The sequence below is a fragment of the Mesoplodon densirostris genome, chromosome 2, assembly GCF_025265405.1.
Source record: "Mesoplodon densirostris isolate mMesDen1 chromosome 2, mMesDen1 primary haplotype, whole genome shotgun sequence".
NCBI classification, from domain to species: Eukaryota; Metazoa; Chordata; class Mammalia; order Artiodactyla; family Ziphiidae; genus Mesoplodon; species Mesoplodon densirostris.
Window position 1 is genome coordinate 16921218 of NC_082662.1, and position 27690 is coordinate 16948907.

A 27690-nucleotide genomic window follows, 5' to 3' on the forward strand; every position below is an offset into this window, starting at 1 on the left:
TCTCAGCCTCACTCTGTGCCTAAGTTTTCCCTTCCGTAAAACGGGAATAATAAACAATGACCATTTCATAGGGTTGCTAGGGTTAAACAAGGTTAACATATGTACAGAGCCTGTCACATAGAAAAAATTCATTTAGTGTTTATTTAGGTATTACAGCTATTACTGTCACTATTATTAAAGTAATAAATCAAACTAATAACTACGCTTTGTCAAAGATATTCAAGGCCCCCTAGAGAAAGAACTCTTCTCTAATAAACAAAGATTTAACAGCAAATGGTGTAAATTCTACATTCACATACAATATCAAGAGTTGCGATTTGTGTGTGTGTGTGGGGGGTGGGCTGAGCTGCGGGCATGTGGGATCTTAGTTCCCAGACCAGGGATCGAACCTGCGCCCTTGTAGTGGAAGCGCGGAGTCTTAACGACTGGACCGCCATGGAAGTCCCATGAGTTGCAATTTTTGAGGAAAACAGCTTGGGAAGGTACCTTTAGAAACCTCCTTTGACATACCTGTTGTTGACAAAACAAATTAGAAGCAGTTAAAACTAAGCTAATGAATTTAAATAAAAGTAGAAAATTACTCCAACAGAAAAAAAAAAGCCTTCAAAGTTAAGAATCTTGTGGAATTGATAGAAATAATACAGTAATAAAGATGGTAGAGATTAGTTTCTTAAAAAAGGAAGGGGCCTCCCTCGTGGCGCAGTGGTTGAGAGTCCGCCTGCCGATGCAGGGGATACGGGTTCGTGCCCCGGTCTGGGAGGATCCCATATGCCGCGGAGCGGCTGGGCCCGTGAGCCATGGCCGCTGGGCCTGCGCATCCGGAGCCTGTGCTCCGCAACGGGAGAGGCCACAACAGTGAGAGGCCCGCATACCGCAAAAAGAAAAAAAAAAAAAAAAAAAGGAAAACTCAGGGCTTCCCTGGTGGCGCAGTGGTTGAGAGTCCGCCTGCCGATGCAGGGGACACGGGTTCGTGACCCGGTCTGGGAAGATCCCACATGCCGCGGAGCAGCTGGGCCCGTGAGCCATGGCCGCTGAGCCTGCGTGTCTGGAGTCTGTGCTCCGCAACGGGAGAGGCCACAACACTGAGAGGCCCGCGTACCGAAAAAAAAAAAAAAAAGGAAAACTCAGCACAGCTGAGGGATGCCGTTTAGCATCTCTCCTGGCTTCCAAGCACGTGTTCATCAAGGAGTTCCTAAGCCAAGAGCTTCAACAGTTCTAGCTCTTCAGCTTCAGCTCTGCAGAACTGACCATCTGTTCCACCACAAAAATGCAAAGCAACTCTACACGCTGGAAAGTAATGTCAGTCAGAACCTCTGACTGACTGGGGGTAAGTTTAATAATGGTCTTTATCCAATTAAGAATAGACTTTCTCTTCATGGATAAGATTAGAACTTTTGCTTAACCCAAAGAACTGTGATTTATCAGGTTCCAAAGATGAGAAACTTCAACTATAATCCTAAATTTTTGGATTAAGATTTCTTTTAGTTGGCTAAGTACAGCAGTTCATGTGTAAGGCTGGCTTAACCTCTTTCTCCTGACAGATCAGAACGCTAAGGGAATCTCGGCCTGAGCAAGGATAACTTCTTAGGTTCTTTAAAGTAGGTATAAGGGGACTTCCCTCGTAGCACAGTGGTTAAGAATCTGCCTGCCAATGCAGGGGACAAGGGTTCGATCCCTGGTCCAGGAAGATCCCACATGCCACGGAGCAACTAAGCCCGTGCACAACTACTGAGCCTGTGCTCTAGAGCCCGTGAGCCACAACTACTGAGCCCACATGCCACAACTACTGAAGCCCGTGCGCCTAGAGCCTGTGCTCCGCAACGAGAAGCCAATGCAATGAGAAGCCCGCACAACACAATGATGAGTAACCCCTGCTCACCACAACTAGAGAAAGCCTGTGCACAGCACCGAAGACCCAAAGCAGCCAAAAATAAATTTAAAAATAAATAAATAAATAAAGTAGGTGTAAGGATAGGTTAGCAAGCCTATCCTGGGGCTGACAAAATTTTATAAAAGAGCAACGATGGAAAAAACATCAAAGGTATTAGTATATTACCTAGCTCTTGTTTCCAAGTAATTTTCCTGTTAGCTATAGGCAATAGACATGACTGGACCAGGCCTCCTTTAGGTAAATCTGTGTGCATGGTTAAGACAGATTTCTACCTGTGTTGAATGCTTTTGTCACATTACTAAGGAAAGGACTCCACCCTTCCTGCAATGGTATATCTCTTCTTTCTCATTTGAGCTTTAAGAAGCCAACAATCTCTCTCCCAGCACTCTGTGAGATTCATTTCTCAAAGACAGTTTGTAGGTGGTTTAAGGACGTATGAAACACTGTAGCTGAGCTCACTAAAAGCCACTAACAGAGAGTACTGAAGCCACTGATCCACACGAAGAATTGCTGGGTTATCTCTTGGGTTTGCTGTTTTCCTTTCTGTAACATGGAAGTAAAAATTGTTTTCTGCTCCTTGAGAATGGCTGGAAGGGAAATAACCCAAACATCTTTTTGTCTCAACGTCAGGAAGGTGCATGTCTTTGACAAGCTGGGGATTTTCCCTGGAAGAATGCAATGGCCCTCGTCTTTTCCCATGCTGAAAGCAAGGACAGTTTTGTCCTTACCTGAATTCTGTGAATTTAACAGTGTCAGGGTAGGAAGGGACCTTAAATGATCTAAGTGTCTCACTCTATGGTGGAGTACCTGATATACAACATAGCCACCAGGTGACTGTTCAGGCCTTCTTTTTAAAATAAAACAATATCATAAAACACAGAAACCAACCAAAATCCTGCCACTTTTGATTCCAGAAGAGTATTCTTAGCACAGGTTCCTAACAACTGTACTATTAAGAATTATTACCTGCTAAATAGCATAACGGAAAATTAGAATTACTTTTAGAATTAGGTCTCTAGGGTTTATCAATTCTTTTGCAGTGCTGTATTTTTCTAGTCCAAGGACATGTGTAGACATTAATCATGAAAAACTGGAATTTAAGATCTTGAAAACAAGGACCTTAATACAAAATGATTTTTAAAAATCTCTTATGCGTTAAATAATCAGGTTCAATGTAGTTAGAAACATTTACCATCCATATAAAAATTCAAAAAGCAAATAAACTGGAGCTTGTATTTAAACAGAAAATGGACGGTGGCTAATGCAAGGAGTGGAGGGGAAAAGACTCAAAGTGAGTGTAACACTTATGGCTACTTCAGACGATAAGGAAAGGCTATTTCCAGGATATGGCCACTTCCAGGATACTGGAAACTTTTAAATATAAGCTACAGTTCAGCAGCTTTTAAAATTTCATGTTTATTCATATTTTTCAAAATATATGTACATAAAAAAAGGAAGATTTACAACAGGAAAGATTGCCTTACATGCAACACAAATTCCAATAAACTCATGATGGGATCACATATGATTATGGATCTAATTCAAGCCAATCTTCTCAAGTCCAATTCCCAGCCACACTTTAGGCTGCAGATGGGATCCCAGGAGACAATGCAAATGGAATGAATTAAACAAACATCTTTCACCTCTGGCAGCACTCAAGGGGCCAGAAGATGTACACCAAAAAGTTTAAGACAATTAAAATGTCAAGTGCCACAGGGAAGATAAATGATAACCAGAAATCAATATTTCTTAGAAAGCTAGTGCTATTTAACACAACTTCACAATACTAAAACAAATACAAATAAGAAAGGGTTAGGTAGTCGGGCTTCATTTGTTTTTTCTTTTCTCTTTTTAAGTAACTCAAAAAGGAAGCCACTTGCTTGTTATCAAAAGTGCTATGGAAAGAAAGGAGGGGAAAAAACCCAGTTTATTTTAGCAAATTGTATGTTTTTCCACTTAACAATTCTACATTAGTAATGGTGTAACTCTCCAATATTTCCTTATAAAAAAGGCAAAGAGGAAGTGACGACTCATGCTCCAAATATTAAAAAATATATTTAAACATTTGATCAAGATTTTATATGTTTTGATTTTTGGTAACACAGGTGACACCAGACATCACAAATTCAGTATGTTCCTATATTTCCCCTTCAGTCAAAAAACAAGTGGTGGAGAGATCTTGTGCTTGCTATTGAGGGAATGCAATGCCCAGGGGCCAATGAAAAATACCTAGACATTGATCAATGTGAAAAGGGGCCCAAAGGAGTCGTGCATCTTCAGAATTGAATGGATCATAATGTTTTTGGCCTATTCCCAAAGCTAAGACATCTCTGTGTTTATAGTTGGAGAGAAGGGGCTAGTGGAGTGGTTTTATAAATAAGATTCGTTATTATAGCTATAACTGAAGTCTCCAGGCAGGAGGCTTTATGATTCAGTCAGTGCTACACTGCCTCCTTTTTACTTGCAGCACCTGACTAGCATCCCATTCTTGATGCTTTCAAACAAATATAAAAATCTTCGCAACTGTTTAGATAAAACTGGAAGAAAAAAAAAAAAAAAAAAGCCAAAGCTGACCATAAAAAAAGAAAGAGGGTTGGGGTGGGGGGAGAAAAAAGGACAAGTATAGATTATACGGTTCAGGGAAGTCCAGAATTATCGCAGAAATTAAAATGACTGGGAGGGAGGGTGCGGGGCGAGGGGCAGGCACCAAGAAGAGCACCTAAAGCTAACAAATGGCTAAACTGGTTTATTTATATTCCCTCCCCATAATGTTCATAGGGGAGGAAAAAAATGTAATTTTAAAAGCATCAAACTAAAACAAATGCACACTGACCTTAGAAAATAAGATTTTGAGTTTCATCATGATACCCTTTTTTCCTATAAAATTTACTTTTTTGCTTTGAAAGATTTCTTCATGGTGGATTTGCCCTTGCCAGGCAATTTTACTTCCTTTCTCACACTGGCTGCAGGCTTCTTTGAAGAGCTACCACTAGGTTTTTTGATGACTGGGGGTGAGGGTCTGGCTTTCTTGGCAGGAGTTTTGGCCTTAGGGGGGGCTTTCTTGGGCAGGGGCCTAGCTTTCCCTCGCTGGGCAGCTGGGACTTTAGGTGCAGGCTTGGACCCTCTCTGCTTCATGGATGCAGCCTTCCCTGGCGACTTGGCTGGGGTTTTCTTCTGCAACCTGTGAGAACCAAAGAGCAAAGGCAGTTACTTAGTACTTGAGAGATTCACTTCGCCAGGATGACCAGATACTTTGCCAAAAAAGCAACAGCACAGGCAGAAGTCACCTAGGTTAAGAAGAGGAATGTGGGTTATTACTTTTTACCTAAAGGCTTTACTAAAATTGTATAAAAACTCAACCAATTCCTGAAGACTACACATAATTCCATGTTTTTCCTAGAAAAATATGCAATTCTTTTTCTTCAAATAACCAGACAAACTATGGATATATATATATATATACACACACACACACACACACGTTTGACCAAAGAGTTATTACATATTTAGTGTTTCACAAGTTTAGAGCCTCTAAATGCTCAAGAACAGGACAAATTCAAATGTTACACAAAGAATCTGAGAAGGATCCTGAACTGTTAACACACTTTTCACAGCCTCTCTCCTAGTGCTGTCATTTTCAGCTCTAACTAAGGAGGGTTTTCCACACGTCCCCACCTTCTCTTAGGTGGTGGCTCTTCATCCTCAGAGTCCTCCTCTGATGACTCATCTTCATCTTCATCCTCATCTTTAGAATCATCTGGCTCTTTCTTTGGAAACAGAACTCCTGGGCTAGTAAGAAAAAAAAAAGTTAGGTAAAGAGAAATCGCATCAGGACAAGGAAAAGAATGTGAACCTAGATATGCTCTTCCCTGGACATAACCCACTTCCTCCCACCCTCCCCAATTATGTCAAGTTAGGTTACAAATATCAGGTACAATTTAACCTATTTTGAACAAACATATGAAGTTAGGACAAATCTATAAAAGTCCCAGACCTACCTCATTCCCTTCCTCCCTCCATTTAATAAAACTGATACTTCCATCATTTATTTAGTAAACAATTATTGAAGCTCCTGACATGTGTTTGGCACTGTTATCAGCCACTGAATATACAGCAGTGAATGGTCTATACAGCGGTGAATAGCCTACACAGCAGTATATATTTTTTGCCTTTATGATACTGGCAAAAGACCTCAAAAGTGTCATAAAGCCTGAATCTCTTCAAAGTTTTTGAGAAATTCAGCAAGGATATTCTAAATGTTCTTTGTCCTTAATGGTAGAAAACTTGATCCCACTGATTAATAAGTCCTTAAATTATAACACTGTATGTGCATGATTTTAAGAATATTTAAACATTTGAAAAACTCAAATAATAAACATTCAATCAAGTAACACTTATGTTTATGCACCAAGAGCAATGTAATGTAAGAAAGCTACACTATACTGCTGAAATAGGTTTCAGTGGTACATGTCATGGCACTTTATTAGAAACGAAAGTGTAAGAAGGCGAAAGCACGGGTACACAGAAAAATGTTTGGTCCATAGGAGGTGCTCAATACATTTTTTTGGTTAAATGAATAAATATGTATAAGAGACAAGTTTTCAAATAAATAGCCTTGTCTCTATAGTATGAAGAGGCAGATTAGGATTCTTAGAAGTAGTCAGTGCTCTCCCTACTTGGTGCTGGACCATTAAGACATATGTAATCCTCTAGTAATCTTCCTGTCATTACCATGTACTTTATTCTTTTTTTTTTTTTTTTGCGGTACGCGGGCCTCTCACTGTTGTGGCCTCTCCCGTTGCGGAGCACAGGCTCCGGACGTGCAGGCTCAGCGGCCATGGCTCACGGGCCCAGCCGCTCTGCGGCATGTGGGATCTTCCCAGACCAGGGCACAAACCCGTGTCCCCTGCATCGGCAGGCGGACTCTCAACCACTGCGCCACCAGGGAAGCCCGTACTTTATTCTTTATTAGAAGGAATGAACATCTAAATGACTGGCCAAGGATCTCAAAGAAAATTCAACGCTTGATTTCAGCAACACGCGCCTAACAGTAAGTTCCAGCAGGATAGCCCCAATCCCCCTGTTCTTATATGAAAACCTTCAGCTCTAAAACAATACTGCCTTAAGTAGTCTTTATTTTCAAGTATATTCAGTTCAGTATAACAATAATAAGGGCAAAATAAGTTAAGCCAAACCTGTAATCTGGAGTCAGATTTTAAATTTGCAATGACCAATACTTCACATTATGGGCTAAGTGCTTACCTGGGGTAATAGGGAAAACAGAGCTGGAAGGTGCCACTGAATCCTTTACCAGAGATCTGTTCCATCCACCCATTCTTTTCGCATCTCTGTAGGGTTTTCTTCAGCAAATGCACTGAACAGTAAAGTCAGAAATGAAGAAAGTACTTATTTATTCAGATTTGATAATTCCCTCAACCACAATCAGTTATACATCAATTTATTGTCCTGACATGTGCTAAGTGAATCCCTTGTGGTCATAGGGATTTTTAATTAATTCACTAAATTATTATTAAGTGTCCATAAATTTGGAAAGAGTTAAATTATAATGGGAAGAGACTTTACAGACCATTGTGTCAAATTCCTCATTGCACAGGAAGTGGAATAGCAGCCAAGGGTGGCTAATGACTTGCCCTATAGTCGCACATAAATGGTTAATCGCCAACTTAAAACTCAATCTCTCATTTCTATTCATTCAAACATCTACTGAGTGCCTATAAGTACTGATAAGCATTTAGAAGGATATCTATAAAGAGAAAACCAATTTCTCAAGAATCAGCAAACAGTAACAAAACAATATCATGGCTCCTAAAGGCCTCACCAGTTCTCATCTTTCATATAAAAACACATAAAAATACATTTTATAGTGATTCACTGTCCAAATAAATAGCTGCCACAATTATTAGTGACACTGAAAAGGTTAATAACCAAATTCATCTTCTCTTATTGACACTTGGTCAAAAGAGAAAACCACAGAATAATCTACAGGGTCAATAGGCACAATTAAACACAGTATATATCTTAAGTAAAGAAAGAGAAAAAACAGCCATACAGGGGCTTCCCTGGTGCCACAGTCGTTAAGAATCCACCTGCCAATGCAGGGGACACGGGTTTGAGTCCTGTTCCGGGAAGATCCCACATACTGTGGAGCAGCCAAGCCCGTGCACCACAACTACTGAGCCTGAGCTCTAGAGCCCACGAGCCACAACTACTGAAGCCCGCGTGCTTAGAGCCCATGCCCCACAACGAGAGAAGTCACCGCAATGAGAAGCCCACGCACTGCAACCAAGAGCAGCCCCCGCTCGCTGCAACTAGAGAAAGCCTGCGTGCAGCAATGAAGACCCAATGCAGCCGACAATAAATAAATAAATTTATTTTTAAAAAAAGACTTCAAAATTAGCTTTTCATCTAAAACAATATATTCTAGTTTGCATTTTCTGTTACTTAATTTTCATATTCCTCACCCTACACCATTGTGCCTACTCTCATAGTTCACTGAGAAAATATACACTCTCACTAATCTGTATGTGACAATGCTGCTAAGGCAAGGTTTCTAATCTCAAATCACCACCTGACAGGGTAAATATACTTTACTGAAAAAAAGTATTTTCTGTTTAGGGCTTAAGTCAATAAGAAATAACCTAAGTGGGAAGTATTTTACAACAACGACTTGGTTTCAGGGTGGTATTAATGTTCTGGTAAACATTCACAAGTAGGTGAAAAGATACTATACTTGAGAGGTGTTTCAAACCTAGCAATTTGTCTCTATTATAATAAAAATAAATATCAGAAAAATCTTCATAGCAAAGTAAAATCAAATTCTAATCCTCAGCAGACACTGTAAATCAAGGATAAGTCTTGATTATTTTTTTGTAAATAATAAATAGGTTTGTAAAGTTGTTCCCTCTTGGTTTTCAGTCAGTAGTTAGTGCTTTATCATTAACAGCATGATCTCTAGGGATCCTTTCACAAGACAATCCCCTGGATCCCCGTTAAATGTGCTCAACTCTGAGTCTTACTTTGATAGTTAGAATTGGTCCCTGGGTGGTTCTCCAGGACATACTTCTTCAGAGCAGTGGTGGAGCAGGTCTTCGGCTCATTCATGGCAGCAATTGCAGACAAGATTGCATATTCCATCAGGCTTCCACCAAGCAGGGGTTTCTCCCCTGATTTCTTCAGCTGTTTTCCAAGGAGGAAGAGAAAAGCATCAAGACAACACTCTCCCAAAGCAGGTCAAGACAAGACTCCTCTGCACCAGGTGGGTCGGAGTTCCTGCATTAGCACAGATACGTTTTACAATGAATTGTCAGGTTAGGGACTTTCTCTTCCCACTCTTCAGGTATTCAACCTAACTGAGGAGTCCCAACCCTCCTAGGGATATTTTCTCCTTCTATCCACCCCTCCATCCAACTGAAAATAGCAAAAGCCAACCTAACCCCAAAAAAGTGACAGCTCCACTCCAATAAGGAGGTTAACTTGTTATGACCCCAATAAATGAACACTTTTGAGAATACTTCCTTTTTTCTGAATCTGAAAAATGGAGTATTATTATAAAAATAATAAATAGCCTTTTTAATCCTGTAAGGAAAACGGCTAAGGAAAAGTTTGATAAATATTTAGGGTATCATACAAAAGAAAATTCTATAGCATACTTCAAGGACAAAAGGCTGGGGAACAAAGGTTAGCACCAATAAGCAAAAAGGTTAAAGGACAAACTGAGGTATGGTCTACAATACTGAGTCTCAAAAGAAAGGTCCACAAACCCCCTGGGGTTCCTGAGATCCCTTCAGAGGATCTGCAAGGTTAAAACTATTTTCATAATAATACTAAGATGTGATTTGCCTTTTTCACTGTGATGACATTTGCACTAATGGTGGAAAAACAATGATGGGTAAACCGCTGCTACCTGTGGAGGCACAGAAATGTACCAGTAGTTACTGCATTCTTTACTGCAATACGCTTATGGTTAAAAGAAAAAAGAAACAAAAAAAAAAACCCAGTTTCACTTAGGAATGTCCTTGATATAAAAATGATTTTATTAAATCTCAACTCCAATGCATATCTTTTTGATACTTTGATGGGGCAAAGTGAGAAGAATTTATAAAGCATGTCAGCTGCATCTGGAGGGATGGTGGTAGTCTCAAGGAAAAGCACCTAGTGATTGAGCTGTGAGCTGAATTAGCTGCATTTTTTATGGAATACCCTTTTTATTTGAAGGAACAATTAACCAATAAACTATGGTTAATCAGACTTGGGTATCTGGTAGTCATTTTCTTGAAAATAAGCTAAGTGAGCCCGTCATATCAAGGAAAACAACTAAGCGTATTTGTTGCCAATGATAAGTTCAACTTTTCAAGAGAAAATTTAAATTGTGGAAAACTTGTCCTACCATCATGAGCACAATAATTTCCCAATACTTAAACGTTGTTCTGATGAGATCAGTGGGTGATATTAATGAATATGATTTTTGTTACTGTTTGATGAAATGTGCCAATATTTTAACAACTGCATAATTCAATGAACTACTACTCTTCAAATGACCAAGTGATATAATTATGTCTAAAAGATACACTCAAAGTTCAAGACAGGCCAAAGGATTTTAAGATAACAGAGTACAACGAGTTCATTGATACGGTTTCAGGTTCCACATAGCACCTTTAACGTACTTTAATACCACAAAATCAATTAATGTAATATCATATTAACAGAATAAAGGACAAAAGCCATATGATCATCTCAAGAGTTTTAGAAAAAGCATTTGACAAATCCAACAGCCATTCATAATAAACTTCCAACAAACTAGTAACAGAAGAGAACTTTCTCAATCTGATAATAGGCATCTATGAAAAACCCACAGCTTTAACGGTGAAAGAATGAATGTTTTCCCTTTAAGATGGCTAAAAAGATGAAGACATCTACTGTCATCACTGCACTGGAGGTTCTATCCAGTGCAATCAGGCATGGAGGAAAAAAAAAAAGAAAAAGACATCCAGATTGGAAAGGAAGAAGTAAAATGGTCTATTTGCAGATGACATTATCCTGTATGTAGAAAATCCTAGGGAATCCACCCCAAAATCCCAAGGAACCCACAAAATCTCTAGAACTGGGCTTCCTTGGTGGCGCAGTGGTTAAGAATCTGCCTGCTAATGCAGGGGACACGGGTTCAAGCCCTGGTCCAGGAGGATCCCACATGCCACGGAGCAACTAAGCCCGTGCACCACAACTACTGAAGCCCGTGTGCCTAGAGCCCATGCTCCACAACAAGAGAAGCCACCCCAATGAGAAGCCCATGTACCAAAAAGAGGAGTGGCCCCCGCTCACCATAACTAGAGAATGCCTGCATGCAGCAATGAAGACGCAAGGCAGTCAAAAATAAAATAAAAGTTAAAAAAAAAATTTATAGAAAAAAACCACTCTAGAACTAGTAAATGAGTTCAGCAAGTCGCAGGATACAAGATCAAAAGACAAACCAACTGTATTTCTATAGGCTAGCGCTGAGCAATCTGAAAATGAAAATAAGAAAATTCCATTCACAACAGCATGGAAAAAGAGTAAAATATTTAGGAATAAATTTAACAAAAGAAATATAAGACCTGTACACTGAAAACTACAAAACACTGCTGAGAGAAGTTAAAGATCTAAATAAATGAAGAGGCAGTGAATGTCCATGGATAGGAAAACTCAACATTGTAAAGACAGTGATTCTTCCCAATTGATCTATAGGTTCAATGCAATCCCTACCAAAATCCTAGCTGGATTTTTTGTGAAAATTGACAAGTGAATCCTAAAATTCATACGGAAATGCACAAGATCCAGAATAGTCAAAATAATTTTGAAAAAGAAAAAGTCGAGGACTTATATTTCCCAACTTCAAAACTTACTATAAAGCTACAGTCATCAAGACAGCGTGATCGTGGAATGAGGATTCACATACAGATCAATCGAACAGAACTGAATCCAGAAATAAACCCTTACATTCATGGTCAATTAAGTTTTGATAAAGGTACCAAGGCAATTCAGTGAGAAAGGGACAGTCTTTTCAATAAATGGTTTTGGGACAATTGGATGTCCACATGCAAAAACATGAATTTATAACCCCCACCTCACACCATAAACAAAACTTAACTCAAAATGGATCACAGACCTAAATGTAAGAGCTAAAGCCATAAAACTCTTAAAAGAAAAATCGGAGTAAATCTTCCTGATCTTAAGCTAGGCAATAATTTATTAGATATGTCACCAATAATACAAGCAACTAAAAAAATGATAAACTGGACTTCATCAAAATTAAACAGTTGTGCTTCAAAAGGCACCATTAGGAAAGTGAAAGCATGGGTTTAGGAGAAAATATTTGCAAATCGTATATCTGATGAGGAACTTGTATCTAGTTATGTAACTCATAACTCAATAATAAAACAAACAGCTCAATTTTAAAAACAGACCAAGGATTTGAATAGACATTTACCAAAGAAGATAAATAAATGTCCATTAAGCACATGAAAAAATGGTCAACATCAGTAGTCTTAGGGGAATGCCAACCAAAACCACGAGACACCACTTTGTATTCACTAGTATGGCTACAATTTAAAAAAGACAATAAACATGTTGGCAAAGATAAGGAGAAACTGGAACCCTTATACATACATTGTTGGTGGGAATGCAAAATGATGCAGCCACTTGGGCAGTTTCTTAAAACAAATTTACCATATAGTCCAGGCAGTCCACACTCCTACTTATATACCCAAGGCAAATAAAAATGTATATCTGCACAAAGATTTGGACATAAATGTTCATAGGCAACATTAACCATAAAAGCTAAAAAGTGGAAATAACCCAACTTGTGAATGGATAAACAAAGTGTGTCAGATCCATACAGTGGAATACTATTTGGCAATAAAAGGAATGAAAGTACTGATTCATGCTGCAACATGGATAAACCTAAAAAAATACTATGCTAAGTGAAAGACGTCAGACACAAAAGACCACATAATGTATGATTTTACCTACATGAAATATGTAAAAAGGCAAATCTATACAGAGAAAAAATAGATCAACAGGTTGGATGGGGATGGGAACAGGGAGTGATGCAAACGGGCCCAAGAGATCTTTTTTGGGTGATGGAAATGCTCTAAAATTGGACACTGGTGATGGTTATACAACACTGTAAATTTACTAAGAATCACTGAATTATACATTGTAACATAAAATGATTGTATCTTATGGTGTATAAATCATACTTCAATAAAGCTATTACAAAAAACTATCATTTGGTGAGCTTTGGTATACTATCAAAGAATAGTATCAACCTCTATCTGAAAATTATCTTAAAATACTCCACATTTATCTAACTGTACTCCTGTGGGAGCTGGATTTTCCTCATAGATGTAACCCAAAATATATTAAAACAGATACCAGCTGTCTTCTATTAAGCTAGACAGTAAAGACTTTTGTAAAAAGGTAATAGATAGTAACCCTCTTCTCATTAAAATTTTTTTTATTTTGGGAAATACAGGTTTTTTTTTGGTCGTGTCATGTGGCATATGCAGAATCTTAGTTCCCTGAGCAGGGATCAAACCCGTATCCCCTGCATTGAGAGCACAGAGCCTTAACCACTGGACCTCCAGGGAAGTCCCATGGGAAATACAGTTTTCATAAAAAGTGTTATGTATGTTACATGCAATGGGTTTATTATTTTTTAAATGAATTAATATTTAAAATTTTCCTCTGGTGTAATTTCTAATATGGTAAATATTGCTATGCATAACCCACATAAACAAAAGCTCCTGGGGCCCTCAATACATTTTTGGAGTATAAGGAGATCCTGAAACCACAACTTTTGAGAACTACTTCTCTACAACCAAGCCTTTTTAGCCTCTAACCTGGAATGTCCCAGAAGCACCTTTGCCAGTGATTTGTTCTAACTGGCCTCTCTCTACTGCTCTCTGCAGAGCATTCTTCAACAGCTGAGGCCTGCAGAGAAAACATAAAATAACAATAAATATATTAATGAAGGTAAGATTTGAAGAAAACAGAACCAGGGTTATTCTAAAGAACTAAAGTTCTGATTCCTATTATATGTGTAGTACTTTGTTAAAACAGTAAAGTAATAAATTGTTGGCACCCTTAATAAGTGGTATTTCTTTTTTCTTCAAGCAAAGAAGCTAAGTCATTACCTGTACATACAGAACCATGAATCATACAGAACCAATTTCCAACTTGCCAAGGCACTCCAAAAGCCTCTTTTTTACCATCAGACTACAATAGCAACCAAACTTTGTAATCAAGCAAAGAATGGATATCTTTAAAGTCCCATCTAATTCTGATATTCTCTGCAGCAAAATTCCTGATTTTTTACAAGTATATACACATTAACAAAAAACTGAGTTGTTTTTTACAAACCAGTATCTAAAGTCAGCCTAATAAAACAAAATTCCCTGAGAAAGAAAACTGGTTGTTTTTAACATAGTATCTCTGCATTAAGAGGGTTGTATTAAAAAAAGCAAAAACAAAAACAAAAAACTAGGTCATCAAAACCAAACAGCAGGCAAGAAGAAATTGAATATCATTAAAAACTTAAGAACAGGAATTCCCTGGTGGTCCAGTGGTAAAGAATTCGCCTTCCAATGCAGGGGATGCAAGTTTGATCCCTGGCCCGGGAACTAAGATCCCACATGCCACAACTAAGCCCGGGTGCCACAATTACTGAGCTTGTGCGCCTCAATGAGAGAGCCCGTGTGTTGCAAACTACAGAGTCCACACACTCTGGAGCCTGCGTGCCACGCTAGAGAGAGAAAACCTGCACATCACAACTAGAGAGAAGCCCGTGTGCTGCAACCAAGGCCCAACACAGCCAAAAAAATGAAAGTAAATAAAATAAAATATTAAAACAAAAACAAAACAGAAACACATAAGAACAAAGTGTTGAGGCAAAAGCTGCTCTGTCAAGGAACAATGGTCTGAACGGTGGGTGAAGAATGTCAGGTGCAGGGAGAAATCAATCAAGCTGGCTTAGGGCTTAAAGGGGTCTGTGGTATGGAACAAGACAAAATGGAAAGCTATACACCCAGGCCAACAACAGGACATCTGAAGAAAGGGTTAATCGTAACCCAAAAGTTAAGAGATGTGTTTTGCCACACCTCCCCAGAATTACTAGAATAGCACCCAAGGAGCAGAAAATCATGAGACTTCTTTGAAACTGGTTACTTGATAAGTTAAGTTGAAAAGATTAACAACTTGGCAGTCCACTGAGGGCCAGAATGATGAGGGCCAAACTATTACCACTTGAGGTGCTTTATCGAGCTTTGATACTTTTGTTTGGAGAAGAAATTTTTAATCTTTTCTCTAACCACTAAACAGTAGAGCCTGAGCTGACACTAGAGTTATTAATTACATTATCCGCATGTTTGGGGTAGAAGAGTGGAGGGGATCCCCTGTTCTAACAGGATGCTAAAGAGCAGAAACCATGCTATCAAATCTTGTACATCCTGACACTCCAAATGAAGAAACTCCCTCTCCGCCAAATCACAATCCAAGTATTTCTAGGCCAGTGCTATTCCATTCAGGACAAATATGATTTATGCCATAACCCAAAACACACTCAAAGTCATTCACCCCACAAGTATTTACTGAGTATTTATTATGGTTATGCAGGAATAAACACTTAGATCTAGTCACTGGACTCGAGGAGTTTAAGAGATGATGAATACGTAATAATTATGGTAGAGAATAATAAGGTTCAGGGTTGAAGCATGTGCATAGAGCTTTGGGAACACAACTGAAGTTAGATTCCAATGGAGGATCATACAGCTTAAGTTAAACAGTGAAACCCTAGTCTCTTGTATCAAATCAAACAACTAATCTGAGAAGAATCTTCTGGGTTTTTTTTTTTTGGCCATGCCGTGATGCTTGCGGGATCCTAGTTCCTCAACCAGGGATCGAACCCAGGCCCTTGGCAGTGAAAGCTTGGAGTCTTAACCACTGGACCGCCAGGGAATTCCCTGAGAAGAGTCTTCTTAATGAAGGTTCAAATGCTTCAGGAATGAGCTATCAGTTAAATCGGTTCCCTTAACATTTTTGTTTTCTCAGCAATACCAGTCATTACCTTAGCATACACCTTATCCTGGGCCTTTAGAAAGCTCACGGTTCTATCACTCACTCCTACCTTCAGGTAAAACCACACTTACCAAGTGCTTCAAAGCTTCTCAGATTGGCCCTTTCTCTCTCATTACTGTTATAACCTTAGTACAAGCCACCATGGTCTCCCTTCTGGGAACTGTGCTTCTGTTTTCATAGTGCACATCACTATTAGGTCAAAAAGCCTATAAAGGCCTCCTTTAATATGTTACTCAGTTGATCAGGTGTCAGGTCTTAATGCTTCCACCCAGCTTCAAAGCTTTCCATGGCCTGGTGCCAGCCCTTGTTAGTCTAGATCCAGTCAGACACAGGCTTCTTTCCGTTCCACAAAAAGAATGCCAACTCCTGCCTCTGAAATTTTCTCATAAAGCTCCTTTAAGATGCCTTCTCCACTCTATCATCACATCTAAATTCTACACATTCTCTAGATCCATCTCAATGGGATGGGACCCGACTGGATCCTCATCTTGATTGGATGGGGCCCAATCAATCCCCATCTTTTTAACTCACTGCTAACTCCCAGGCACAACTCCTTTTTCTGAAAAATTCTAGTCTGTATCACACCATTCTGTACTTATGATGGTGCTAAGTGCTGCTGTAAATGTTTTACATGTGTGGAATAAACAAGAGAATACAACAACCCCAAGAAACAGGTACTACTATTGCCCATACTTTACTGAATGGGAAAAGTTAGGTGACAGAAAAATTAAGTCATTTCTCCCAGATCACATAGCCAGGCCGTGGAAGAACCAGGTTATAAACGTGAGCAGTCTGATTCCAGATTTTGCATTTTTACTTACTATGGTAGGTAGGCCTGCACTTTCCAATATAAGACAGCCCTGGACAGTGTAAAGCAAGAGGAAAATAATGGAAAAATGAAATAAAGTTCTGCTTTCACCAGTGAATAGCCAAGTAACCCAGGGTAAGATTTTTATCAGGAAAATTGAGGTAGGAATACCTATTTTTAAGTCTATTTTGAGAATTACAGAAAACAATGCAAAATAAAATGTTTTTAAAAGCCCTATACAAATTTGTTTATTATAACAAATTTTTTAATTTATTGTAACAAGTTTTTCTTTTTAAAAATAAGATGAATAGACCAGTTTAATTAGAAAGCAGGGAATAGTGAGTGATTGTTGGTGGCTATGTTTTTCAATTGTGGAGATAGTCAGTCTGCACTGAGAGATAAAAACGAAAGCAATGCACAAAGCGAATGGAAGGTAAGGGAGGGAGTGGCAGGAATCTAAGAGTTACATCAATCTGTTAGAAACGCATGGACAGAATTAAGAAGACCAAAAGACTCTTGAAATTACTTAAAGAGTTTAAACTGTTAAGAAATTAAGGGATCTCCAAAGAAATTAATATGTTTAGAGAAAAGTATAGGGAGTAAAATTGAATCTTGGGCTATGCTCATATTTTGGTATGCACAGAAAGAGAAAAATCAAAGAGAATACGATGAAGTTACACCATACACAAGGATTAGACATTAAAATTTGATTTCTAATGTCATATGACAGAATTACCTTTGACAGCACCTTCTTAGAGGCCAACCCAAAGCCTATATAAAGCCAACATACCCCATTTTTCTCTAGGGTTGCAAAAAGCATTGTTAACAAATAAAGGAGGTGACTTGCATGTTATATAAAAACAGTCTTTAAACATTACAATCATATTTAGTATGGTGTGATGCTCATATCATGAGAACCACATTGGAATTGAGACTGATTAACAATACTAACATTAGATGAGTTATTATTACGTGCCAGGCACTTTTATTTATTTATTTATTTGGCCGTGCCGGGTCTTAGTTGTGGCACGTGGGATTTTTGTTGTGGCATGCAGCATCTTTTTTTTTTTTAAGTTGTGGCATGTGGACTCTTAGCTGCAGCAGCATTCAGGATCTAGTTCCCGGACCAAGGATCGAGTTCCGGCCCCCTGCATTGGGAGCGCAGTCTTCACTACTGGACCACCAGGGAAGTCTCAGGCACTGTTCTAAGTGCTTAACACATACTAAGGTTCCTAACAACTCTATGACTTACACACTGTTTATCAATGAGGAAACCAAGACACAAAGAGAGAACTTATTCAGAGATATAAAGCTAGAAATGACAGACTCAGGATTTAAACATAAGGGTCGGGTTCCAAAGTCTGTGCTCTGTACCACAATGCTTTACAGCCTCCAGTGTATGGTAGCAGAAATTCATGTCCCATCTCATATGCTCCAGGGCAAAAGTTCCTTGAGTGAAACAGCCAGGTGAAGTGCCCATATTAGTTCACTCATTCAACTAATATTTATTGAGCATGTTCTGTGTGCTAGGCTTGGGAAAAACAGAAGTGAACAATATAAAAATCTGCCACTTTAATGGGATAAACAGGTAATTTTTAAAAAGGCAAATAAAATGCATAGTATGTTAGAACATGATAAGTGCTATGGAGAAAAATAAGGCAGGGTAATAGAATTCTGCATGCTGGGAGAGGAGGGAAAGGTTGCAAATGTAAGTTAAATGGTCCTATCAACCAAATGCAATGAGTGGACCATGTTTGGATATTGACTTGAAAAAAACAACTGTAAAAAGTCATTTTGGAGACAACTGAGGACATCTGAACATGGCCTGGGTACTGGATAATGTTAAGGAATTATTAGTTTAGTTAGGAATTAGGTTAGTATGATGGTTATGTTCTCTCTACATTTATGTGTATGTTTGAAAATTTCCAAAATAAAATGTTAAAAAATGGTACGGTAATCAAGGCAGGCACGTGGTGATGATAAGAGAGTAAAAACTTAAAGGAAGTGAAAGAGTGAGCAAGGTGGGTTATGGGGGAAAACCACCCAGGCAAAGGGATCAGCAAGTGTGAAGTCTCTGAGGCCAGTAAGGGAGAGAAGAGTAGTAGGAGATTAGGTTGGAGATGCAATGGAAGTATAGTGTCTTGTAGGCCATTTTAAAGACTCTAGCTTTAAACTTTTTAACTGTGAGGTGGTTGGAAAGCCACTGGGAGGTCTGAGCAGCAAGGTGGTATGGTCTAACTTACATTTTAAAAGTCTCACTCTCACTGCTATGTTAAGAACAGACTGAAGGGAGGGAGCATGGGAGAAGCAGGAGGTTATTGCTCTAATACATGTGAGAGATGATGGTGGCTTCGAAAAGAGTGAAAATAGTGAAGGTAATGAAAAGAGGTCTGTTTACGAATATATTTTAAAGACAAAGTAATTTTTTATAGATTACATTTAGGTGTGAGATAAAGAGACCAGGACAAACCCAAGGTTTTTGGATTCAGCAACTGAAAAGATGATATTGCCACTAACTGAGATGGAGGAGGTATGGGAAGTGCAGGGCCTTTCTGGTGGGGCGGGAGAGACGGGGCAGGAGGGACGGGCGAGGGTGGGGTGGGGGTCAAGAGTTTAGTTTTGGACATGTGAAATTAGCCACACAAGCAGTGATGTCAAATAGGTGTCTGTATATATAAATGTGGAGTTAGGAGGGAGGTATGGGCCAGATTTATATACCTGTATACTAGTATTGTATAGGTGCTATTTAAAGTTTTGAGAATGAATGTGGACAGAAAAGACAAGAGGCCTAAGGTCTAACCATGGGGCACTCGTACATTAAGGAGGCAGGAGATGGGAAATCAGGAATCCTTAGGAGGCTGAGAAAGAACGGGTGGGTCGTGAAGCTGGAGGTAAATCAGAAAGGTGTGTGTGGTGTTCTGAAAGGCAAGTGAAGAAAGTGTTTCAAGCAGGTGGGAGCCATCAACTGTGTCAAATGCTGTAGAAAGACCAGCAAGGCAAGGACTATGAACTGACTACTGTAATTTGCAATGTGGAGGCCCTCAGTGACACTGACAGGACGAAGTACTTCAGGTAAAACGGTGGGGGTAATGTGTGACAAAAGTGGGTTTAAGACAAAGTAGGAGGAGAGAAATTATAGGCAGCAAGTACAGACAGACAACTCATACTTTAAAACTGTACTTTTCTTGTTCTTTTGTTCGGTCAAGCGCTAAGTATACACTTTCACGTTAAATATATGCATGGCAGGACTCCACTACAGTCAGTGGTAGAGCAAATCAAAGTAAAGGAAAAAGGAGCTTCAAAGAAAGAAGTTACTATTTAATAAGGTAATAAGAAAAGGTCTTCAGGTTCATCATCATCTATGGGCTGACAACCCACCTATTTTCGGGCAAATTTTGTTTCAACATAAAATGACAACAGGACATGTCCCCAAAGACATGGAGCAAAGTTACACTGCAATCACCAGCATGTCTCATGTAAGTAAAGTAGAACCGTAAGGAAAGAAAAAAGCTGGGGGAGGATACAGTCTCTAGTCACCAAAAACAGAGTAAAAAGAGGTAAGAGTGAAATGTATTTCCATCTTTAGATGCGCCAAACAATGCGTACTGGACCCAAAGTTATACCTGTGGCTCCTAATCAGGGTATAAGAAGCATGAAAAAATCCGGATATTAATTTCACATTTTCTGCTTCTATGATTCCCCTTTCTTTGGCACTTTCACTAACTGGCCACTCTGAAGACCACTAAGTGCTCTTCCGAGAATGTGGCTTCTGGGCTGAAACCCCTGCAATTCTAACTGTATGCCTCAGTAATCCAAAGTAAATACCAGTACTAAACTATATCAGGACAATGTGTATCCAATACAGAAACTGTCTGTAGAAAAGACTCTGGATTAAACACAATTTCCCAGAAGTCAATATAACAAAGAGGTTACACAAACACATTCAAAACACAAACTCTTACAAATTTAAACAATGTGTCTGCACGAATCCACAAGCACATGTGACAATCTAATCAGTCTAGATGCTTTTAAGTGGCAATTATTTTACAAATGAATTACTATCAAAGTTCTCTCAGAATTTTACATTAAATGTTTAAATGATGAAAATATTATGCTATTTCTATGTAGAAGTGCTACCGAAGCCTGAAGTCTCCTATGTTCTCAGTTATACCTCTAAATAAAAAATAATGAGCTACCAACCACCTCATTCCCTATTAGGGTGGCTACTATCAAAAAACAAACAAAAAACACCAGAAATAAGTGTTGGTGAAGATATGGAAAAATCAGAACCCCTGTGCACTGATGGTGGGAATGTAAAATGGTACAGTCACTGTGGAAAACGGTGTGGTGGTTCTTTACATAGTTAAAAATAGAATTATCATATCATCCAGAAATTCTACTTCTGGGTATTTGAAAACAGGGTCTCAAAGAGACATTAGTACACAAATGTTCGCAGCAGCATTATTTCACAATAGCTAAAACATGAAAGCAACCCAAGTGTCCAATGACAGATGAATGGACAAACAAAAGGATAGACAAAATGTAGTATATACATACAATGGAATATTATTCAGCCTTAAAAAGAAACGAAATTCTCGAACACGCACAACAACATGGATGAACCTTAAGGACATTATGCTAAGTGAAATAAGCCAGTCACAAAACATATTGTATGATTCTACTTATATGAGGTATGCACCTAGAGTAGTCAAACACCGTAGAGACAAAGTAGAATGGTGGCTGCTAGGGACTGGGGGATAAGGGGGAACAGGGAGTTCTTGTTTAACGGGTACAGAGTTACAGTTTTACAAAATGAAAAGAGTTCTGGAGATGGGTGGTGACTATGGAAGTATTTAATACAACTAAACACTGTTACCACTACAAATGGTTAAGAAGGTAAATTTTACATTTATGTATATTTTATCACAACAAAAAAATTAGAAAAAATTTTAAAAATAATAAGCAGCTGAGAGGACATAGTTTAATGCTGAATATTCTAGCAGCTGACATCATGAAAAGAGTTACTCTATCAGAGCCTTGTGAAAGTCAACATGCGGTTTGAGTTTCAAAAAGAAACTACATATGGAGATATGAAAAGGAAAATATAATGGGACAAAAAATAAAACCCACAAAAAAAGCTTTTATTCCTAGCTCAACTGAAAGTCATCCTTACTGAATGTTTAATCTTTCTCCTTTCTCATGAAAAAGGGGCTAAGAAGTAACAGACATCTGTGCTTTAAAGTCCAGGCCTCTGGCTCATACCTGATGTCCACTCTAAGTTTAGGGTAATACTGAGACACGTATTTCCTGATGAGACTGTAGGAAGCTTCTTTAGGTTCACAAAGGCGAGTAAAGGCCAGTGGGAGGATATCCTCCAATTTTACTTGTGGTTCTGGATCCACTGCAGAGCTCCTGTTCTGAAATGTAATATCAAAAATTATCATCATTACAGGATATAGAGCTTTCTTTTCTAATGCTTCTATATTCAACTCAAGGGCTTTCCCAAGCTGACTGCCAAATCAAATAAGCAAAAGAAAACTATTCCTTTTTAGCACATTCAAATAATTCATACCACAGTGGTGTAATGTCACTTGAGTGGCAATTTCTTTGAGATAAAAGTTTCAGGGACTTCCCTGGTTGGCGCAGTGGTTAAGTATCAGCCTGCCAATGCAGGGACACGGGTTTGATCCTTGGTCCGGGAAGATCCCACATGTTGCGGAGCAACTAAGCCCGTGCACCACAACTACTGAGCCTGTGCTCTAGAGCCCACGAGCCACAACTACCGAGCCCACGTGCCACAACTACCAAGCCCACGTGCCACAACTACTGAGCCCGTGTGCCACAACTACTGAAGCCAGCACACCTAGAGCCTGTGCTCCGCAACAAAGAGAAGCCACCCCAATGAGAAGCCTGCACACCACAATGAAGAGGAGCTCCCGCTCGCCACAACTAGGAAAGCCCACGTGCAGCAACGAAGACCCAACACAGCCAGAGATTAAAAAAAAAAAAATTGAACTGGGAGACTTAAAAATATATATAAAAATTAAAAGGTATTAAAAGTCTTAATTCATTCTTCAATAACAAAGAATGAAAAGGATCATGCAGCACCAGACAGCACTGTTCAAAAAAGTTCATTTTGAAAGTCTGAAAGCCTTATAAAGAAAGTACAAAAATCTCCAGTGCTGTAACACTGGAGATGTAGAGGAACAGTCATGATTTCAATTACTGACACAGAGGAAATATTACGTATTTCACTTTATTATCATATACTTTCCATAAAATGAAATTATGTGTCTGGAGGAGGGGGCGTGTTAGTATCTACAAAAAAGAAAAACTGGCTTAAGGTAGAGTTTTAGGGTCTAATATTAGGTAATCATGTACTTGTATGTCTCTTCTAGTTTAAAAGGTATTTCACAAAAAAGCAGTATAACTCATACAGCTGCCCATAGTTCAACAGAGGGCAGTTAGGCCCACGGGCTCCGGGGCTGGGGTGCCTGGAGTCGCACACTGTCCCGTCTACTCTCTGGCTGAACCATAATGAGCAAATGAACTATAACCTCTCCAGGCCTTCACAGAAAGGCTGCATCCTGCACAGTGCACACAGTGAACACTCAGTAAACACTGTATTGTTAGCAGCAGTAATAGTATTACAATGCTTAATCAAACTGGTATAGATTTCTTACCTTTCTGTTTCTGGACTTCTGAGGTGTTTTTCTTGATTTCTGGACCACAATAAAACTCCCGGAAGCACCTTTTCCTTTTACCTAAAGTAAATTAACTTTAGTTGCAATAACAGGTATTTTTATTTTAAGTTATTCTGGTACTCATATTGGTAACTTTATACTAGACTAAGCGAATTACAGGGCACGGTGATGCAAGAACTAATGTAAAGTGCTGCTGAACTCTTCAGAGAAAAAAGAATGGATGAGTCAAAAGACTTGGGATCAAATCCTATTTATGGTACCATTTAGCTATTCAATACTGGACAACCTCATAAACCCTCTGAGCTTTTGTTTCCTCATCTACAAAAATGGTGATACCAGGTTAAACAGTTTACTATAAGCTTTCAAAAAAAAAAAAAAAAAGTGAGAAAACCTCTATCTTTAGAGGAAGACAGCTCCTTGGCAAAAGTTCAGGCCTAGTTGATCTCAGGCCACAATGCTTCCTACAGTTTGCCCGTTACAGATTATTACTGCATATGGGAAAGGTTATCTAGCAATTTTAGACATTGCACATGACAGTATGTGGAAGTCTTAGAATATACTTCCACAGTTTACGAAGTGCTGTCATAGAACTTCACATTAACCTGAGTCCTCCACACCTTAGCTTCACCTACACTGCTGTGAATACAGCAATCAAACGGAAATGCTTTCAGCCTATAAACTTGTTGAAGCATCAAACTGAGGGTCAGCCTATGAGGCAAAATAGGTCACAAACTATATTTTCAAAAAAAACATGAAGCCAGCTAATAAACTGTGCTGACATATACTATGATACTAATTATAATGGTTAGATAATATCTTTTAAGCAATGATTATTTTAAAGGCCATTTAAATATCAGTTTTACAACATTTTGAGAAAGGGAGAATGTAAGCTCCATCACAGGACTGTTTTACTCACAGATGGACCCCCAAGCACCTGGCACACAGGACACACTCAATAATATATTTGTGGAGTTAAGTACTTGTTGAAAGTTCCTAAGAGGAATTTAAATGCCTGAGTGGCACAGAATTCTGTTATTAATCAAACCATGCAGAAAGATATAGAAAAAAGGCAATAGGACTCTGGGAATGCAGTGAACTAGATCTCCAGAACCATCTTTGCTATTACCATGGGACCCTGGTAGTTACTTCCTCCCTCTGGACCTCTGAAGATTGACAAGAAAGTTCATTCTAGCTTTAGATTTCTATGATCTTAAACAATTTTCTTTTTAAGTTGAGGTATAGTTGATTTACAATATTATATTAGTTTCAGGTTACAATATAATAGTGATTCAAAAATTTTATAGATTATACTCCATTTAAAATTATTATAAAATATTGGCTATATTCACTGTGTTGTACAAAACATCCTCATAGCTCTAAGTAAAGTTTTGATGTACAATGCAAAGTAACATGGATTTATGCCTGAAAGCAATATTGGTTTTAGTATTATTCTCAATTTATTCAGGTTTATCTGATGCTCCCAAAAGCCTTAATAGTTTCAGCCACTAATAAGTTAAGCTGAACCTATGTGCAAATCTAATTTATAATGATAACCAGTCTAGCCATAGAAGTTAGGCCTTAAAACGAACAACCCCAAGACAAGAACAATTACCTTTTCTGCTGCTGCAGTAATTGGACTCCTCAACCCCACTTCTAATCTGCAGCACTACATAATCTCAAGCACAAGCAGCCCCCCAAAAATCCAATTAAAAGTACAGGCCGCTAGGAAAAAACTTACATTACCATACTGCTTCTGTTGTCTAGAATAGTTATCTTTAAACTTTTCATCATCATGTTAACTTATTTTAACTAACAAATTCACAAAGCACAAAAAGCCTAAATGTTACTAAATATGGATTTACAGCTAATACATGTTGAAATGATCTTATTACAAACAACCATTTAATACCTGTTTGATAACACCTCTATTTAATTCTCTTTTCAGTGCTTGTTTAAGGAGGTAGCCCCTTCTCTCCAGCTCCAGAGAAGGGTACTTATGGATGATATATTTTCGAATAGCAACCACAGATGCACCACTCTTCTGGAAGCATGCCTAGGAAACAGATTTATCAAACCATACATATTAATTTAAACTAGCTGTTTTTCATGTTTTCTGACACCTATGTTTTCAAAATAAATTATTTTGGAAGTGAACTTGATAATGGATGATAAAAATGGCAGGAAAGAGTGAACAGTATTGCAGGTAACTTCTGTTCATCATGGCTGTGGAGAAATACAGAATTAACAATATTTCTGCAACAATTTTAAATTGTTCAAAACAGCCAAAGAGAAGATACAACATGTGAACAACATTCTGTGTGTTAATGAAGAAGCTCTTTCCATTCTAATTCTATTCTGTATTTAGAAGACAGATCTTTAGCATTAAAGTGAGGAAAGCAGGGCATTTCTATCCCTTGTAGATTCACAGATCTCTGGCCCATTTTATGGAATGAACTTCAGCACACCAGAAACAGTATTCCTCTGCAGGCTTTGTGTGAATGCCAGCAGATACCATAAGCAAAGAAAATCTGAATAAATGGCACAAAACTGGGTTTACAGATGCAAAGCCTTAAGGGGCATTTTGGACAACAATGAGAGCATCCGATTGCAATTTAAAGTGCCCTCTTCCTTTTCCATCCTATTTATCTATATTCCATTTGACTAATGCCCATGGAAAACTGAAGTAGGTCACTGCATCACAAAGGCAGCAATTCTGTTTCAAAAGCTTTATATTTTGAAGCACACAAGCAGCATCTATTATCTAATGAGCTAGTCCACCAATTTTGTGTAGCCATTGTCTATAAAATGACCATAGGATTTACTCACTGTCGTTGCATAAAGACTTGGTTGAATGTTATTTTATACACTGACAATAAAGAAAAGTAAGTCACAGACAGATGAACCAGAAAAGACTGTACAACACAATTTAATATGGATTGTGTTAAAATGAATCACCTGCTTCAAGTAAATGTCTCTGACCTATTACAACCTACTGAAGTTTTCTCCTGATCTTATAAGAAAACACAGAGTAAAGAAAATCAAGCAGAAAAGCACATTCTAATGCTAAAACAATCCCTTGCTCCACCAAACTGAATAAGATGAAAATAGGTATCAAGATTCCTGTTCAATTCAGAAAATGGTGTCAATGGTCTGAAATCGTGATTTGTTTACACTGCATGGAATACACGATATATATAGAGAGATATATAGATATGTATTTCATTTGTACAAATATGCATAATCATATTCAAACCATTTTTCAGGCCTAATTATACTGTTTAAATTTTTTGTTTTATTATCTTAGAATTTTAGTCCCTTCTCCACCCTCACTGTAACCCTGCTCCTCCAAACCTAGACTGAGCGGTCACAAAGTGAAATCCTTGAAGCAAGGCTACACAAAGAAAAGAGATCTCACTATAATCAAGCTATATGAACCAGGAAAGTTTTCTAAATGAGTTGAGAGTTGTCTTGAAGGAGTGTAGGGAGAGGTCTGAGGGCAAACCTTTTTCCAGTTTGTCAGTGCCGTCTTCTCAAATTCTAAGTATGACCACCAAGCTCCTCTTTCCTATGTAAACCACCGTTGGTTAAACTGATCTGTAGCCTTCTCTCCCCAATTCTGACTCAGATCCTAGCAACAAGGTCCCTGAAATCAGTGTCTGTGGCTTCTACTTTAACTCCTTTTGTCATCTGATCATGTGAAATAAACATGGCAAAATGAACCAGAAAAATTTACACACAAAAAGGCAAGGTCAGATTAGAAGATACCCTTAAAACAGGAAAACAGTATCTGATGATCACACAAGCTAATGAAAGTCAATGAATTATCGCAAAGTTATAAAGCTATGGAAGGAGGACAGATTTGGCAAGTATTTTGGAATGACCAGGTGATGAAGCAAAGCAGTGAGGTTTCTAAAAGAGTTCTGGTGTGAAAGATAACCAACTACTAATATTAGACATAAGCTTTGAAAATGAACCTAAAGATAGTATACTGTTTTGAAATAAAATTTTTCTCATTGCTATTCAGTTACCCTGAGTCACAATTCAATTTCATTAAGGGCAAGGACTCTGTTTGTCGTATTCTATGCTATATCACTAGTAGGATTGCCTGCTACAGAGAAGCTAGTCCTTAATTGTTTGTTGAATGAATTAACATGTTC

At 38.5% G+C, this 27690-nt stretch overlaps 1 protein-coding gene across 6 annotated transcripts in view; it reads right to left on the reverse strand.

The window, feature by feature from the left end:
• Positions 1 to 3290: 3290 nt before the first annotated feature.
• HP1BP3 (heterochromatin protein 1 binding protein 3) overlaps positions 3291 to 27690 on the reverse strand; it is a 34929-nt gene continuing 10529 nt past the window's right edge. For all 6 annotated transcript variants that reach the window (XM_060089093.1, XM_060089090.1, XM_060089091.1 and 3 more), the window contains 8 exons: positions 25443 to 25586; positions 23513 to 23593; positions 22092 to 22246; positions 13789 to 13879; positions 8929 to 9088; positions 7154 to 7265; positions 5567 to 5680; positions 3291 to 5072 (listed from right to left, as the gene is read on the reverse strand). In XM_060089093.1, coding sequence (XP_059945076.1) covers positions 4778 to 5072; positions 5567 to 5680; positions 7154 to 7265; positions 8929 to 9088; positions 13789 to 13879; positions 22092 to 22246; positions 23513 to 23593; positions 25443 to 25586 — 1152 coding nt within the window. In that variant the 3' untranslated portion in view covers positions 3291 to 4777. The remainder of the gene's footprint in view (positions 5073 to 5566; positions 5681 to 7153; positions 7266 to 8928; positions 9089 to 13788; positions 13880 to 22091; positions 22247 to 23512; positions 23594 to 25442; positions 25587 to 27690) is intronic.